The following is a 19,693-nucleotide window of genomic DNA, read 5'->3' as shown; positions in this document are numbered from 1 at the left end:
AAACATGAAAATTCTGTCATCGTTTAATCATTCTCAAGTTGTTCCAAAAATGTATGAGTTTCTTTCTTCTGATGAACACAAAAGAATATATTTTGAAGAATATGGGTAACCAAACAGTTGATGGGCCCCATTGACTTCCATGGTATTTCCCCATACTATAGAAGTCAATGGGGCCCATCAACTGTTTGGTTACACATATTCTTCAAAATATCTTCTTTTCAGCATTTTTGGGGCCGATCACCAAAATCATGATCTGCCGATTGCCGATCACTGCCGATCACAGAATAGCAGGGGAATGGGAATCTTTTATCTATAATCTAGCAGAGTTTGCACCATTTGTAGAAATGTTTATTTAATTGTATTTGGAAAATGAGATGTCTTAAGGCTACTGTAGGCCAGCTTTCCCAAATAAGGCAGAGTAACATTAAATTATTCCAAACAAAGAGGGGTCAGGCAGACCAACACACATCAGATCAGCCTAATGGGAGGGGATCAAGTTACACTTAGGCATATTTGGAAATTGTAGCCTCTTAATACACCCACTACATTTACTAATTGGCAACAAAATGTACAACTTGTTACACCAAAACTGGCTACTGATAAAAGGACAAAACTATGGCAAGTTTTTTTCTGTTATTATTATTAACGTCTGATGTAGTTGAGCAGAATGCTCTTTTATGAAGTTACTTCATTAAAGGACATATTTAATGAGATTATGCCTGAAAAGGTTTTGGATTTTTTAACATATGTTCATTTAAAAATATATATTGTATAAAATTACGTCTTGTTTTGTTTTGTTTTAGTGTATTTCTATGATATTTGTATTTTTATAATTGAATTTTTGCCATGAAAATAGCTTTGAATGCTGACATGGCATTAAATGAAATAATCTTAATCTGATGTAGTTGAGGAACCAACTACGTCAGATCAAAAAAAAAAAATACCACCACCACTTTTGAAACATCTCGCGGCACGAATGTACCAATACAAATAAATAAAAACAACTCCAGTTAACTCAGAGCATTCATTTTGTTCATTTGTTAAATAAGAGGCGATCTAGCGCTGAAATGTTTTGTTTTTTTATCAAGTGATCAAAGTGCCCGTTGCCGCATCGATCAGTGGCGCAGATACCGCGTTCTGTTGTGGCTCGCGCGGTGCACGGTCTTCACTCGGACGCGCGCTTCAATCCGTTGGGAGACTCCCTATTCGTTCCGGTGAAGGAGAACTCATGTTGCCACTGCCAAGCTCCACTCTGCTGTCGTGTGCCCGTGCGCCACGCATGCAGGTGGGAAAAAGTAGCGCGAATAATTTACGTCACGTGATCGGCTTTTTTGATCGGCGCTTTTGGGGTTCGCCGATCAATCTATTTTTAGCCAATATCGGCCGATCATGATCGGCGTCTGATCAATCGGAGCATCCCTATTCTTTTGTAATATAAAAATGCCAGCAAGAAGCATTGAATGGTACACTGATGCCAGACGTCACAGTAGTCACAACCACATAAATCCAAATATCTTCACTGACAGCTCGCAGAAAGTGTTTAATGTGGATACATCAAGAAAATTTGCCCGTTACCTTTTTTTTTTATAAAAGTCTAAATTTCTATTGACAGGCAGAAGAGAGGTACTTGACCCAAGTTTTTCACTTGAGTTTCCATTACTTACACTGAACCAGAATCCCATCCTAATCATGTTGTGATCAAAAGCAGCAACGTCGGAAAGTCTAAAAGTGAAGGTTCCCCTCATGCTTGGGTGCGGTACAGTATCATTTTAATGCCAGACACAATTAAAGTGTACCACTAACTCCGCTACAGCACATGAGTCCACACAGCTGAATCGGCCCAAACGGAGCCTGACGTTTATGGGTCTTTGGGACTGAATTAGACAAAATGTCAAAATTAAATAGCGGTTTCTAATAAATCCAGTGACATTTCAATGACATTTTTAGGTGAAAGACCTGAAATCAATAGACTCACTCTAAACACAGTTTAAAGCATAAGACGATCATTTATTTGAAAAAATCAGCACCATGAAGTCTAAGAAACACAGTAGCAAAAAATGGATGATATTAAAAAGCATCATCATGGCATGCAAAAACACTTTCTACAAGGAGAGGAGAACCTTTTTAAGCCTCAGATATTTTAAAGCCATAAAATAAAATAAAATTTAAAGGCCAATTCACACCGACATTTCTGATTTTAAGTTCAAGTATTAAAATTTATTTAAAAAATAATAAAGCTAAATAGAAATATGCATAAATAAAAATGACAAATGCTCATAATAAAGACTAAAACTTAAATTAAAATTAAAATTTGAAAATATAAAAATAAAAGCTTATTCAAAATGTTTATATATAATGCAATATATGCAATAATAAATGAATAATATTGAATAATTACATGAATTATTACCAATAAATCACAAACTACTCTTCTACCAAAAAGGCTTTTAACAGTTACCAAACAATAGCAAGTGTGTGTAAATCAGCCATTTTTGCCACAAGCCAAAATATCAATCTTAAAGTAGACCTTCAGACCTTTATATTTTAGGTCTTTAGAAAGACTTTAAGTAATTGATGAACTGCTAAATGCTAGTGAACAATTAAGGTGGCCTAAAAAGTTGCAGCAAATATTTAAATGCAGCAAATTTAGCAAGTGCTCAGATGGTCCAAACACGTCAACATGAGCGCTCGAGAAATCATCCAGCAGCCGCTGCCTGTCGCTGCTCCACCGAGGAGAGCAACACATCTGTTACCCACGTACAAATCAGTCGTCTAATTAAAAGAGTTGAGCAAGACTCCAACTCCAACAATCTCCCGGCCTCGCTCTTAATGATACGGACGAGTGCTGATCAAGGGGCTTCGTTATCAAGCGCTTGTAATGCATTGCAGGTCGACGCTCCCACAGCCCGAGATACGGCATATCCCTCCCCGCCTCGTACCGTGACAGCGGATTTACGGCAAACAGATTTAGCCATGATCAAACGTGGCTGAGGGCCGAACCCGCTCGTAAATCAGCCTCGCGGCCATTTCCCCGCCCGCGCCACGCTCTTCTGCTCGCCGTGAGCTGATTTATCCTGCTAAATTAGCTCCAATTTCCAGCCCAATCGCACTTGGATTTGAATACAGCAAAAATGAGGCACAAAATGGCAGATGGAGTGGACCGTTTTGACCGTTAATATGCATTTGGGTCGGGCTGCTTTCTGAAGTCTCCATCCTCTGAAGACAAAGATGCTAACATGGCGAAATACAAAAGCTGAGGGGGAAAAAGGAAGGTGATGATGAAGAAGAAATTCAAATACTTGCAGCTCATGCATGATTATGAGGATTAGAGTGACTCAGATGATGGTGCTCATAAGAAAACCTCCGTTATACTGTGTTGCGGTGAACACGGTTGCGGTGAAACACGGGGATTTGGCGCTTTTTAAAAGGCATTAATCAATTTGAACACTGAGACAGGGACACTAATCTGCCGGATTCAATCATGCATCATACGTCTACGATTGGGTGCAGAATGAGAATTTTTACCCTGGCGTATTTATCTTTATAAAACATAAACGTGATCACACCGGAGCACAGGCTGCATGTGTAATAGGATCCGCTTCTTCATATAAAAATTGCATTTGCAATAGTGTACTAGCATACTAGGCCCACTATAAGTTGTTGTAAATTTCTCTGCAAACATACAGTAGTACACCTGTGACCTCATTACTTTAGTATTACTGTGCCACTGCATCTAAATATTAAAACAAATCTTTTTATGGACTAACCATTTTATAAAAGCAATAAGCAACGTGAAGCCGTGGTTTACAACGCCCCTTAGCTGTTCAAAATTCACTGTAAACCACGGCTTCTAGTTTTCTTTGGTATGCATGAAAACCAATGTGTTGGCAAAATTGCCAATGTGTAATTGATAACTCCAGAAAATACTGTATCCCACCATGCAATGTGCTTGACCTGACCTTCCAATTTAAGCGGGATGAACAACCTCAGTTTCAGATCATGTCCAAGTAGAATCCAAGATATTTTTTTAAACAAAAATATAATATGTGATGTCTTTTAAATTACATATCGCATTAGTGATGCAAAATATGGCAAATTAATAATTTCCCTTTGTGCTTTCAGTTAGCATGATAACAGATTAAAATAGTGCTAACTGGTTGAGAAAAGCTCTTTTGTTTAACAAGAATAAGATGTCATGATCGCTGCATCGGGATTCGGGACAGGATTTTTCAAGACACCAGAAATAATATTAGCCACAATCTTCTTTTTGATTTAGAGTGGCAATAGACATATTTCCATGATGATAGCCCACTACATTCACCATAAGGTAACATCACAACACTAGCTGTTTCCATCCATTTTTCAAATGTAATTTATGTAAGAAATCCACAATAATACAAAAACACTTATGAATAAAGCATATAAATATAAAACATTTAAATTATGTTTCTACCCCATATGTTCAAGAGAACTGTAAATAAATTAAATAATAAATTAATTAAAAGTAAAATCAAAATATAGATTGCTTGTGGTTTAGAGACTAAATGTGCAGCCAGTGAATTATTCAGGTCACATGACTTTTTATTAACGTGCATTATCTATAAATGTGTTTTTCATCAGTTTATGCGTATTTCTTCTAACCAAATGAATAAAAAAAACTTGTGCACATTTTTTTATGCAATTTGCATAATGTGTGCTTTTTTAGTTCAAAATTTGCTGACAAATATATTGATGAAATCCTAGCTCATGTGGCAATGGTTTGAAATATTTTTACAGTGGAATAATGCCTGCGGTTTCCCTATTTTTAACAAATAGCATGAAGAACACAGTGTATTATTCAGTATATGCTGAGCTATTATTCCATTCCTAACACAGCCAATAACTTCCTCCTTTTGTGAGTACAGGAAACCCAAGGTCGAGGGGACGAGAGGTCAGCGCAGGATGGGCCATTTTGGTGATATACTACAGGTACCTTGAGATCCTTTTAGCTGCTAAATAGACTGTACAATAAACCAACATAAAAGAGCCTGATTAAGGATTCAATGGCAGACACGTACATCCATTTGTGGATGTAGCACACCTATATACAGACACAGATCGCACACATGCACACTTTCACATTCGAACTGCCGGCTCGGTAAAGGTGTTCCATAAAATAAAATAAAATTCCCGACAACCTTGGGTTTATTTCCCAGAGGTCAGATTATCTTCTGGCCGTTTCTGCTAGGGTTGAGACTGCAGAAGCCCTGCGGCTCTGTGACCGGCATGTGAAGAACACAGGTGCAGGGGGAAATAGCTGGCTGTATTTATTTTCATTTGCCTTTGCACTTGCTGCTAAATATCTCGGTCGGACGGAAATGGTGCCAGGATACCGGTTTAAATGCTTGCTTGTAAAAGTACAACAGGAGGGAAAGAATTCCTACTAGACCAGACATGGATTACTGCAATTGAAAGCCACAGGCACTAATGCTATGCAGTATTTTATACTGATGGGACGTAAAATTAGAACTTTACATTGAGTTTTGCTGCTATGATACTAGACTGTTATAACCAGAGTCAGAAAATAAAGCAATTGTTAACCCAAATTTTTTAATTATTTCATCATTTACTCACCCTCAAGTTGTTCTAAACCTGTATGAATTTCATTCTTCTGCTGAGCACAATAGAAGGTATTTAGAAGAATATGGGTAACTAAACAGTTGATGGGCCCCATTGACGTACATAGTATGGGAAAAAAAGGAAGTCAATGTGGCCCATCAATTGTGTGGTAACAGACATTCTTTAAAATGTCTTTTGTGTTCAGCAGAAGAAAGAAATGCATACGGGTTTAGAACTTTGAGGAAATTTACACTTAAAATCTGCCTATTCAGTTTGTGTTGTTTTGACGGCCATTTTTTCACCAAATGCTTTCAGCTCTGCGATTGGTGTTCCAGCTGTGAAATTACAGAGCTCTTACAAGCAATGGCAAGTCAATGAGAGGCTAATTTTAAATGACAGGAAAATTGACCAATCATATCGACCATTTAAAAAAATAAAAACCCTCTAAAAATGCTGATAAAATGGTTGGCTTTATAGGTCACGTGCCAACTGATTTTATTCTGCCCGCCGCTGACATTGTATTAAGCTTTATTTGATAAAACAGTCATTTTTCAGAATATGTAAATTTACCAACTAAGCGAACATTGTGCACATTTGCTGTGATTCTGTATAATAGTTTAATTTTTTAGTTTAAAGTTTATTACTGTCTGTTACACTCATTTAATCGGCTGCTGTGAAAATGCCATGATCGCTGTTCACTGTCTATGATGTGGAAGTGTCTGTCACTATTTGCTTTGGTCTGAGCGCTGTCATGTGTCGGCTTACATTACATTTTGTTGGTTTTGTGTGTAATACGTTTTGCAAACCGGCCAGTTAACACCATATTCCGCTAAAGCATGTTTTACCGGTGAGCATGTGAGGGAGAGGTGCGATTTTCAAATAATAATCGAATAATTCCCAGCGATCATCGAATATTATTTTTGCTTGAAATGGCCATCCCTAGTATCCATATGTTTTATTTACAGGATGATTTTTAACTGTAACTTATAGCCTATACCATGTAGGAGAAGTATCGCTATGAGCACTTAAAATTAAAATCTAACTCCAACTGTTTATGTTATGCTTTTGTCTTTTATGCCTGTGTTTGTGTGTATGTAATTGAGCATTATCTGTAAAAAATTTAATTAAAATACAAAAAAAGAAAAGAAAAGTGTGGTGATGACCTCAACACCGCGGTAGGCATCTCATTACTGCGGTAATGCGGTTATCGTCACAGTTCTATGCACACACTGATTGTGTGATGATGCAATTATCTGTAATGAGGTTTTAAGGATAATGAGGATTCATTACATTTTGATTTATTTTGGTGATACCTCTCAAACTCACTGTGCTGATTTCTTCTTGTATTTCTGGTCAAAGATAACTTATGCAGTGCTAAAGAAAAAGACACGGTAAGCTAGGCTGAGTTTACAGTTTTCCCAATGAGGGAAGGGGGTGAGAGGGCCATTGTTCAAGAGTCACGCTTCACATTGCTATATATATATATTGTGTTCTGTATGGCTCAGGTCCCTCATTGTAAGATTATTTGTTACACCCGTTTCATTGGCATTTAGGTGAAAACTATGTGTTTAAATGTATGACCACAACAAAATTTGAAAAATCATTCAGGTCTGGGAACTTTTAAGAGATCAAGTTTAGCATTACTAAGTATGAGAAAATGTAATAGCCAATTAAAGGCACTTCTTTTAAAGGCAGGATGATTCAGAGAAACTAGATTGTAACAAAACTCTTCAGTATTTTGACTCCAGTAGTCCAAACGACATCCAGACTGACTCAACTTGCAGCCAACTAGGGACAGGAAGCACTAAAGACTCATGGGTGATTTCCGTACAGCTTGAGAAAAGCGGCTTGCCGTCTATTTTCTCTTGCCAAAACAAACAAGCCATTGCGAGGGGAGATATAGAGCAATTACCCAGCCTCCTCCTGTATTCTCTACACCACATTATAGCAGGTAGCCCAACACTCTGAAAACCACTGTACACAATCACCACAACAGGCCTTTCACAGCCGTTTAAAGAGAGATAAATGATGCTTTTTGTGGCTAAATGAGTTATATGTAATCATCTATTCATATGTCAAAGGAAGATTAGAAATTTCAGTAAAAACACATTTCTTTCTTGTGCCAAAGCCAGCATGTTCAAAAACGCAATGCCATTTTAGAAACTAGTATGGTATTGGGCACTGAGCAAAAAAATTAATTGTACTGTATTTATTCTTAAAAGTGTTTTAGCTCATATTCACAATATCAAAATGTACACACATCCTGACGAATTCCTTCAATGATTCAAACAGATAATTACAGTCTTTTTGAATTAACCGAAAGAGGTTAAAAGTTTGGGGTCAGGAAGATTTTATTTATTCATTTTTAAAGAATTAATACTTTTATTCAGCAAGGGTGCATTCAATTGATCAAAAGTTTCAGTAAAGACAATTATAAGGTTTCAAAAGATTTCTATTTCAAATAAATGCTGTTCTTTTTTAACTTTCTATTCAAAGAATACAGAAAAAAAGTATCACTGTTTCCACAAGAAAATATTAAGCAGCACAACCGTTTTCATCATTGATAATAATAAGAAATGTTTCTTAAAATGAGCATCAAATCAGCATATTATAATGATTTCTGAAGGATCATATTACACTGAAGACTACTGAGAAATGCTGAAAATTTAGCTTTGCATCACAAGAATACATTAAATTTTAAAATATATTAAAACAGAAAACGTTTTTTTGAAATTGTATTAATATTTCACAATATTAAAGTTTTTACTGTATCTTTGATCAAATAAATGCAGCCTCATTGAGCATAAGAGACTTCTTTCAAAAACATTTACATTCTTACAGATCCCAAATTTTTCAAATGGTAGTACACTAGCTGAGAGTTTCCCCAAAAATACTGACGTTACTACTCTAAAATAATTATTTAGAGAAAAAATTGTAAACATATTTTTTATATATTAGAAATGAATAAAAATACATTTTAATACAAGATCTTGTTTTGATTACTATTTTGGCTAATATATCAAGTTTTCGCCCTTCATTTTTAACCCTTTTTGCAAAGGGTTAAACATTAAACTGGTTGAACATCAAATTGTAAAACGTATACTTTTAGTTCCTGATATGAAATCTATTCCATTGATTACTTGTAAGCACATAGAAGTGATACAAACAGCAATATTAAGCTCGCAGGTGTGTTTAGTCACCAGATTCTGATTAGGAAATTCGAGTTTTCCCTGCGACATGAGCTAAATCCCTCAAACACACTTCCTCTACAGCTACTCCACGTCTCCTGTTTACGGAGGAACAAACAGCACATATATGAAAATAACAACCAGAATCTGAGCGAGTCTTGTATACAAACCGTTTAGCATTTCATCCTGACAGAATGTTTGCAAGAAAATACAAACATTACGATTTCCCCACATCTCTGTTTATTGTGATTTGCGGTTAATATGAAGGCCATATGGATGAGGGAGCATCTTTGCAACATCATGTAATCTCCATCAACAAACAGAGCTTCTTATTATCAGCATGACCACAAACGCAGTTTTCTGTTTATTAACAACGAACAATCGCACAACTCAAACTCAATCTCCGGATGTATCCCTGTTTCCAAACAGTGATCTGCAGCGATCGCACCGGGGTTTCGAGAGGTATATCAGGACATGTTTAGACACAAACTCCTGTAAATAATCCGAAACAGAGCGGCTCCCACAGGACTGACCCCTGCTCCCTCATTCCGATCGGAGAATGGTTGCGATCGCATTTATATTCTCCAGCTGGGAGCTGGAACGGCGAAAGCACACAAACTGTAGCATATTTTCCTCTCCATCTACCTCATTTTAATTATGATGTCTGCTGAGAAAGAGCCAAGTCAGCTTCTCAGAGCGATTTAATCGGCCTCACATTTAATCTAATTCCTTTAATACTCTCAATGAACTGGAACTTAAAGCCGTTGCAAATAAAAGTTCCATGGGATGACCTAATATAGGACACGTATCAGGCCGGTTGGCTGCTGAGTAATGTTAAACTTAAATGCCGACTGGGTCTCGCTCTCTCTCTCTCTCTCTCTCTCTCTCTCTCTCTCTCTCTCTCTTTTCATACACAGCTTGAACTATTTACGACCGGCCTAAAAAACTACTCCACCCTCTCACTTTGGCTCCCCCGAGGTTCAGTGTGCATATATGGGCCGAAATGCTAGCTATGAACGAGTCGAGCTGTTGTTTGAGGGGAAGTAAAGAAAAGTTAGTAACTTCTGTGGAGAACCATCATAAACTCACCAGTGGGCATATTATTCTTTAAACATCCCCAGCTGTTGCCTGCTCTGCTCTGAACGATTGAGTCACAAGGTGGTGCTTTTATTATGGCTTTGTTGGAGGTTTGTGGACGTGTTGGAATGAAGAGGAAAGGTCCTTTCTTTAGGTTGCAATAATTAAAGATAATGTAAACTCAAACAAAAAAAGGTACGAAGCTTTCACTGGGGCGGTACCCTAATGTTCAAAAGCGAAAGGTACATCTTTGTACTTTATAGGTACATATTAGTACATTTTATCTTGTACCTTAGGGTACTGCCCCAGTAGCAGCTTTGTACCTTTTTTTCGGAGGTTGTATAAATAGACTCGTTTGGGGTTCATCTGACCCCTATTGGATGTGTTTTCTAGGTAGTGATTAAGAAAGACATATTCTTGTTGAAAAACAGCTAGAAGGTGCACAACGCAATGGAACAGAATGTCTTGAAATGCGTGTTAAAAAATTACTGCTTTTAACTTAAGACACTGCCCTGAAAATGCCGGCCGGCCAGCTGGCCGGACGGACGGACGGATAGACGGATGGATGGATGGGCTGGAGCCGGCTATCGAATATTCGAATATTCGTTCGTTCGTTGTGTTGGTATTCGATTTGAAAATGTGACATTCGAATATTCTTTTTTTTTTTTTGCACACCTGGCATCCCCCTCGAAAGGGTTCTCATTCGCGCTTGAATATGCTTTACACTTTAAAATCTGGTGAAATACTTAACATATAACTTCGTTATATCTACTTAATAAATATATTTGCTTCTTCTTGGACTACTAAATGTGTTCCTGCAACGGGGGTATTCTCTGACTAGAGCGCAGAACAGCGGAGTTTGTATGGACAGAAGTGCATGCATTAGCTTGTATTTTGGGTTAAGCTGCATTGCTTTGACATTGTGGAACATAGAATAATAGAAACAAAATGTATTATCCTTTTTACCCTTATCAATCTAAATTAATCTACAGCTAAATATAGGAGACTTTGAGATTTTACTGGGACGTCACGCTTATTTTTCGTTTTTCTTTATTTAAATTTCGTTTTTCTTTATTTAAATTTCGTTTTTCTATATCTAAATTTCGTTTTTATTTATTTAAATTTCGTTTTTATTAATTTAAATCTACCCTACTTTGTCAGTGAGAAAAATATTATAAGACTACCTTATTAAAAATATTGCTTAAGTTAAAAGACGTGTGTGTGTGTGTGTGTTTTATATAACTAGCGCAGTGTCCGTTCTCGGAGCATATATGCCCTGCATGCGTGAGGCCCGCCGCTTCTTTTTTTAGATCTACCCTACTTTGTCAGTAATTTGTTAGTGAGAAAAATATTAGACTACCTTATTAAAAATATTGCTTAAATTAAAAGACCTGTGTGTGTGTGTGTGTGTGTGTGTGTGTGTGTGTGTGTGTGTGTGTGTGTGTGTGTGTGTGTGTGTGTGTGTGTGTGTGTGTGTGTGTGTGTGTGTGTGTGTGTGTGTGTGTGTGTTATATCATTAGTGCAGTGTCCATTCTCGGAGCATATAAGCCCTGCATGCGTGAGGCGCGCAGCTTCTTTATTTAAATCTACCCTACTTTGTCAGTAATTACCGTGTTAAAAATATTGCTTAAGTTAACAGACCTGTGTGTGTTTTATATCACTAGTGCAGTGTCCATTCTCGGAGCATATAAGCTATGCTCGCGTGAGGCGCGCGCGCATCCGGCTCGCGCTGTTCTGTAGTTTATTAAAAGTTTATTAATTCTGAACGTGTCGCATCTCGCCTGTCTATCCATATTGCACCAAATACGACACTGCACTCCCTTGTGAAGTCGTTTGGATGAACGGTTCTCGAAATAATCAAACTTCATAGGCTATAGAGATTTATATAAGCTTCGAATATTCGATGTTCATTACTACCGAAGCTTCGAAGCTCAAAAAATGGTATTCGGACCAGCCCTAATGGATGGATGGATGGAAAAAAAAAAACTGCCCCAGTTTTTAAATCCACATTCTCGTTCATAAGATGCACTTTATATTTTATTTAAAAAAGTTTTCCTTTGTAATAATGAAAATGTAAAAAGCTTGCTTGACTTCAATAATAAAAATATAATAAACCTTTTCTTCTCTGCTGATGTCACCAGTCCATCTTACTAATTCAAATCCAACAGCCATACAAATATGTCATAGAAATCACAAATCAATCAATTCCCTATGGATAAAAACAAGTCTCAAGTTCTTGATGAATAATCCTGTTTCACTCTAAGAAACACCACTTTACAGAAGTAACACACTGCACACACTGTTGACTTTGACCTTCCAATGTAGTACATCATCACTGACGGATTAGAAGAATTTGTAACCGATTAGTCAGTCAGTGCACTTCAAATATAAGCAAACTCCCTTGAGCACATCTTCACCATATCACTATATGACCATATCACACTATATTCCCAAACAACCAACTCCAAAAAGACAACAAAAGCCCAGGCACTGACGATATCTGCATAAAGTCAGCGGTAAAACACACAGACGGGTTATTTCTTACCTTCTTGAGGTGGCCACTGCGAGTCCCCACGAACACCACCGAATAATCTCCGTATGTGTAGGCAGCCACGGACGCCATCCCGTCAGAGCGGTCGTCGAACAGAGGAGTGCCCTCAATGACCCTCAATCCCCCGAGAGGCTGGTTCAGAACCAGGCCGCAGAAATCATCACCAATCTGCTTGGGCTACAGGACAAAAAAACAAAACGATGAAGAGTAATTCGTTTTTATTTGTAAGATTGTTTTTGTGTTCATGTTCTGGCCTGAAATGGGCCATGTGTAGAAAAAAATAGTGTGGTAAAAAATAACTAAGTAAATTAAACAAATTATTAAACTGATGTATTGTAAACAATGAATGGTGTAAAACTTATATGAAATATTTAAGATTCAGTAAAAACAATTACATGATAAGGTTAGAGAATCTGTAACTGATTTTAAACAAAATCACAAAACAAAAATAACAAATAATTACATTTTAAAAGTGAATGGTTTAAAAATAAATACAAAATAAAGATTCAGTAAAAACAACTAAATCACAATAGGGTTAGCGATTCTGTTACAGTGAAAAATTGTTTCATTAAAAATGAAAAGAAAAGAAAATTTAGCCGTCTCGTTAGTTTAAAAGTATTAGTTAAACCATAGTGGCCCTTGTTAGTGCTTTTAAGAAATTTTGGGGACATTAAAGGTCAATAAAAATACATGATAGTAAAAACTAATTTGTGGCCTGGATTAAATACTTAAATGTATTTACTTATCCAAAAAAAAAAATCAAATACATCCACACAAGCAAATCCTAAGACATAATAGCCAAAATTTCCCGAAGACATAGCTTTCTCCAGTTGTCGTCAAATCACAGCATCTGAGACAGGATGAGCCTGCTAATAGATCAGACAGAGAAGAGCCACCCAAACAGAGGCTGTGAAAGTGAGCCCATGGGGATCAGACCAGGGCCTGGCGCGCACCGACCGGTGAGACATGACATCATCCTGCAATCTACCTCACTGTCAGTGCTTTATCACTTTAGATGTGCTCTCTCCCGAAAGAGGCACCATTTGCCCTCAGAGTGTCTCTGAAAAGCATTATTTCAGCGGATTTTAATGGCTGTCCGCTGACACAGAGGAGGAAAAAATACAAGAAAATCACAGCATGTCATTTCACCTTAAGGAAATGTCACAAGAGTTATTCAAAAATCAATTGCGTTAACTAACATCTGCAACATATCAATCGTCCAAAATTGATGATGTCATCAAGGACCCAACCTAGTTCTCCGGTTCATCCTGGAGGTGAACTATCGACTCATTTCCAGGTTCTCAGAGCTCGACGGAACACACAAAGCTCTTTAATCTGGCAAAAAATATATAATAATAATAAAATAAATATGTAAGATTCACTAAAAACAACTACATGATGTAGGGTTACCAATTCTTTTATTCAAAAATCAATTGCGCAAACTAACATCTGCAACATATCAATCGGCCGAACGATGATGTCATTGAGTACCCAACCTAGTCTCCGGGTTCATCCTGGAGGTGAACTGTTGACTCATTACCCGATTCTCGAAAATTAACTGAACACACAAAGCTCTTTAATCTCGCTTCCTCTGAACCCCGGCCTCCAACGGCACACACAGAAAATCTGTAAAGTGCAGCACGAGGTCAGGATGAATGATATCAGCTCGAACAGCAAGACGTTTTGCGGCGGTAATGACAAACACAAAGGTGCTACAGCTTCCACCCGAATTCTTCCGAAGGCGATGGGCATATAGAGAGCGTGCCGTTGAATGATGATTTTGGGGGGGGGGGGGGGGGTAGGCTGGTCGAACGGCTTGTTTTTCTGCATGCATATGAAGGGTAAATGTATTAAATGAAGCATGAGCTTGCGGCAGACACGCACGCTCTCATTATAAGGGGAGGTCTGTTGCCGTGCATGAGAAAAAGCTAATAATACCACGACAGCCGCAGCGCTGGAATCATGAGCAGATTTGCATCAGTCATGGGGAACCCTGTTGGTGCTCATAAAAACAGCCACAGCCACTCCCCCCAAATGAACGAGGTCATCGGCACTCGCCATCTTCGCCCCATCTGCTCTGGCTGGGCCGGGAGGTGTTGTGCTATTGTTCCCGGCGCAATTACAGCCACGGACGCAAATTGTCCACTCGTCTAGTTGTCCTCCAGGCAAAAAAAAAGAAAAAACAAACTCTCCCAGTTTGCTAATGCTGTCTGTTTTTTTTACAGGGGGAAAACATTGCTACTGTAACAAAACAAGATCTTAAGTTTACAAGCCCAGAGTTCGTAAATAACTAACAGACAACTAACATATCAAATATGCAGCAAAATGATTCAATATGTACGCTAGGGTTGGTTCAAAACCAAAATCTTGGCTTCAGTATCTCTGACAGTACATAGAGTGTTTTAATATACATGATAGATTTGAATAGAAAACTGAAATGTTTACTAAACTAATAATTGAAATATACATGAATCTCAAGTTTTTGAGGTAATTTTTGAGGCAGGTAATTTATATCTTTAAATAATTAATGTAACATGAATTAATACATTAATAATAAATAAAATGTATTAAACTAATTACAAATTACTATCAAAAGGTGCAAGTCTCAGCATATTTTTGAAATTATTCCAAATTATTAATTTGAATATTCCAGTACATAAACATTATATATCATAATTTAGCAATAAAATATCAACTATTACCATATTACTCAAATAGACACATGCAAACATGAAAAATGGCTGAATTTGGCAGCATAACCTTTCTTAAGTGCACCCTTTATTCCTCAGTCATGCATTCTCAGCATTTGTTGTAGGAAAGTGCACGCAATCAGCATTAGCCTTTGTAGTATTGTCAAAGCACATTGTCATCTGGTACTGTAAAGTGCAAATTACTGGTATTGTACCATGGTACTTTTGACACCAACCCTAGTGTATGATAATTATCTACAAAATGACAAGATAGTAACCCTTGGACATAGTTGATGTGAACACACTTTTTAAAGGATTTTTAAATTGCAAAAGAAACCTCTGCCTAGCTTCAAGGCAGATAAATAACAAAATCATAAATGTGATTTGTCTTTGCTCACTAGATAACAGGAGACAAATATTAAAGATTCATAAATAAAGAGTCAAGGGTTTCTAGAGACTGACCATGTGTGGTACACTTGACTGGTTTAAAATGTCAGAGGCGTATTGATTTTGATGTCTAGCCATCACCTTCTTCATCTCTCACATAATAAGCTATTGCTTCCTACCCTGTCTGGTTTGAATAGATTTTTCATCAAAGATACATTACATCAGATTAAGATGTGTAATTATGTTAGACAGTTTCCCCTACACAGGCATTCCTGAAAAGTCTGCAACACGTCACAATTAGGTCAATGGGAATCATGTCTAGCATCCACAAATTAGTTTTTCAGGAGCAACAATAGATATAAAATGGAAAACAGACTATAGACTGAAGGTCTGCAATTATTTGAGCATGAAAACTCTCTGTTACAGTACAGGTACCTATAATGACACTGATATAAGCTTTAACAACATGATTTAAACAAGGACATGTTCCTGGGTCAACATGGAAATAACAAGCAAATGAACCAATCAGATTTTTATCAACCCATCTTTGGGGGGGGGGGGGCTTGGATATGGATAGGCACATGATTAGAGATTAAGGATGCACCAACATAAAAAATTATCCCCAATACCAATATGCTGATAATTACATTAATGTTATAATCAGTAATGAGTAGATGTACAACATTTTAAATGTATACTACTTTATTAAAATTGAAATTAAATAAAATACTAAACTTTTGATATAAAAAAAACTTATTTAAAGCAAAAATAACTATATTGTGATATATATTGTTATTGTGAAATAAAATTACTTTTATCAAGATTTTGGTCATATCGTCCAACCCTAGCAAATTGTTTGGGTGAATCAAATGAAACCATGCTTCAAGGAAAAAAGGGTTAAATCATCACCATAATCTATTGCCATCACTTTAAGTTAGTTTACCAGACAGACAGATAGATAGACAGGGAGACAGACAGGGAGACAGACGGAGACAGACAGTTCCATTCAAAGACTCACCGTATTAATACAAGGCAGCTCCTTGTTGAGCAACCACGGCAGAGACAGTTTTCCTTCCCCACGGTAACACGACTTGATCCTCTCTCGCATGGCCAGGTTAATCTGGTGCAGTGTGAAGAGGCACAGCACTGTTTCTCTTGGTGGGTTAGCCCTGTTCTTCTGACCCTGGGAGAAGATCACGAACAGGACATCCTCATCCTCAGACAGGCCAAGAGCCTGGGCCAGAATCTTTCCAGGACGGTGTTTGTAGGCGGCTTGAACAAGTCGGTATTCCACACCATCCTTGGTGCACCCAAGCGGGAACTCAACATAGGAGTAGAACTCAGTGTCATTGGAGCACATGCGGACGATTTTTGAGGTGAAGAACTTCTCGCCAGTCGCGTCCACCTGGGTGAGCTGGGTATCCAGTTGCAAAGTGAGGAAATAGATGTACGTACGGCTGGAGAACCCATAAACGTAGTAGATGTCAAACGCGGGATATTGAGACAGCGTGTCTGAAGGTATCTTTATTTGTGAAGACACAAACTCATCTTGGTAGACCAAGCTGAACATGTTCACACTCTCCTCATCAGCCACCAGTTTACGGCTGGATAGGGTTGGAAAATACTCAGATTTGCCATCGATGGCAGCACCGATAAAGAGGCGACTACCACCTTTCTTTTTCTTCTTCAAGTCTCCGTCATCGTCGCCCACCACGACTCCAGCCATCCCATCTGACTCTTTGGCTCCTGAGAGGTAGTGTTCTTTACGGTGATGCGGTTCACCAAGCTTGAAGAGATCTTCCAGCCGGAGGAACTGGCACACGCCCTGCCAGATGCTTCCACAGGCCACCAGACGGTTGCCAGCGTAATCAACCAGCAGCAATTTGTTGACGTTGTCTGTGGATTCCAGATTCTGCTTGCAGGCTCGTACATTGGGTGGCGGGTAGCACTTGGCATTGTCCTCCACGGGACCAGTCTGGTGCGAACGTATTTCGGTCAGATTGGCGGAGAGCTTGTAAACTCGGTTTATCGCGCCGACAAACACCTCACCAGACTTGCGGTGCACCGTGAGGTGCGTGAGGCTCGTGTCTTTAACCCTGAAGCTTCCGGTGAATTCAGGGTGTTCCGTAGGAGTCATAGGAAACGCCATGATGGTTCCGGTCAAAACAGAGACGGCTAATACCAGCAGCCACAAGGACCTCATGATTCCAAACTTTCAATCGTGGGGGGGGGGGATGAGACGAAGCTCTTCCCTCAAGCTTATTCCAGGCTTTTTCTTCTTTTGCTGTCTCAGTGGTTCATGTCTACAATGAAAGAGAGAGAAACGATGAAAAAAAATGAGAAACGTTGATGGATTATGCAGGCAAAGCAATGTCTTATCTTTAAAAGTTTAATTGCATTAAAGGGGTCATCACACTTTAAAATTTCACTTTTTCCCCAAGGCAATGTTTTTTGCAAAGAAAAAAAATGTCATAATTTAGTTTTTTTGACCCAAACCCCGAACCTTATAATCAAACATTCTGTTTCTTGTTGGTTTGCAATGTAGTACAATATAGTGTGTGCTGCCTCATTCTTCAATAACAACCTCTTTCTAAAGCTGCAATACCTATCGGTATCACAAAACAACCAACGCTAAAAGAAATCAAGCAATTGATCATGCAATAATGATCATGCATCTAGTAACAATACACTACATCTACTTCTTTGGAAGGATATGCAAAGCTTCTAGTGTTCTATAAAACCACAAACAAGTTTTGCAGATTTTCCCACATTTTACTGAGAATCCATGTAGCTCAAAGAACCCTAGTAAAGTACTAACACTACCAAGATCATATGATTCCTTGGTAGTGCATATCTATACCTTGTCTACCATAAAACATGTCCAACTTCCTCTGTATTACCACACTGTGATTAGACAGGCCAAGTTTCTGAGCATCGAAAATGCACTGTTGGTGTGTAAATGTGAATAGTCATGTGTTGCATGTATTCATCTGTCTTGCACACAGGTACAAGAGGTGTTTTTGGCAAGCAGGGCAGGGCAGAGAGCCGTGGGAATGGAGCCGGTGGCGCGAGTGTTAATGAGCGTCACCTACGTGCCACACTGGTCTCGAGTCCCAGGAGAAGCTCTGGAAATATAAAAGGAGGAGTGAAAGGAGAGAGGACAAGGCCTGGACTTTCTCCTTGCACTGTCGTCGCCTCCTGTTATCTTTCTGAAGCTCCTCCGTGGGACTTGAGACAGATGTGGCGGTCATTAATTTAACATTAACGTTCATTAAAGGACAATTTCAGCCAAAAATGAACCTAGGGTTAAATAACACATGGGTAAAAAGTCGACCGTTCTCTACGATGCGGTTTCATAATAATCGAATGTACCCAGTTTTAACGTTAGTTTTAGTTTACCACAGATTAGCTTATATCCCTAGTGTATGGGGCATCGAATAAGTAAAAATAAAAATCGCTAGTTAATACCACTAACAAGGCTCAAAATACCCCCACACTAACACGGTAGCATAATTAGGGTCTCTACCTCCAAAGAGAAGCATTGAGAACTTTGTAAGTGTACAGACAGTTTAATAAGAAGATACTTTACAAAGACAGTACACTTCGCATATATAGGCAGGAGTCATCTTTGGAAAACAGTCTCGACCAGTCGAACCACGAACGCCGTGCTACGTGAGCTGAACTGTGACTATCGACCAGCACGTAGCACGGCGTTCATGGTTTGACTGGTTGAGACTGCTTTCCAAAGATGGCTCCTGCCTATCTATGCAAAGTGTACTGTCTTTGTAAAGTATCTTCTAATTAAACTGTCTCTACACTTACAAAGTGGTATTAACAAGCGATTTTTATTTTTACTTATTCGATGCCCCATACAAAAGCGTTATAAGCTAATCTGTGGTTAAACTAAAACTAACGTTAAAACTGGGTACATTCGATTATCATTAAAAGGCATCCCAGAGAACGGTCAACTCGGCACCCACGTGTTATTTAGCCCTAGGTTCATTTTTGGCCGGAATTGTCCTTTAACGTTCCCATGGCTCTATGCCACAGCGTTCTTGGAGATTCTTACCGGGAATGAAGATTTAAGTTCTAGTGCAATGAACTTTGACAATGGCCGATTTTAAAACCCAACAATCAGAATTTCATCACTTCTGCCTAAGACTCAATCCATCCCTGCCATTTGGAGGCATTAATGACTCAGA

At 38.4% G+C, this 19,693-nt stretch overlaps 1 protein-coding gene across 2 annotated transcripts in view; it reads right to left on the bottom strand.

Annotated features, from left to right (window-relative positions):
• plxna3 (plexin A3) overlaps positions 1-19,693 on the bottom strand; it is a 172,510-nt gene that overhangs the window by 139,642 nt on the left and 13,175 nt on the right. For both annotated transcript variants that reach the window (XM_077223064.1, XM_077223065.1), the window contains exons 2-3: positions 16,510-17,794; positions 12,409-12,591 (exon numbers count right to left, since the gene is read on the bottom strand). In XM_077223064.1, the coding sequence (XP_077079179.1) occupies positions 12,409-12,591; positions 16,510-17,694 (1,368 nt within the window). In that variant the 5' untranslated portion in view covers positions 17,695-17,794. The remainder of the gene's footprint in view (positions 1-12,408; positions 12,592-16,509; positions 17,795-19,693) is intronic.

The sequence above is a fragment of the Siphateles boraxobius genome, unplaced genomic scaffold (genome assembly GCF_051911475.1).
Source record: "Siphateles boraxobius isolate OS27281-9 unplaced genomic scaffold, OSU_SipBor_1 9, whole genome shotgun sequence".
NCBI lineage: Eukaryota > Metazoa > Chordata > Actinopteri > Cypriniformes > Leuciscidae > Siphateles > Siphateles boraxobius.
Note: the sequence above shows the minus strand (reverse complement) of the source record. Positions and strands in the feature narration are given on the sequence as shown.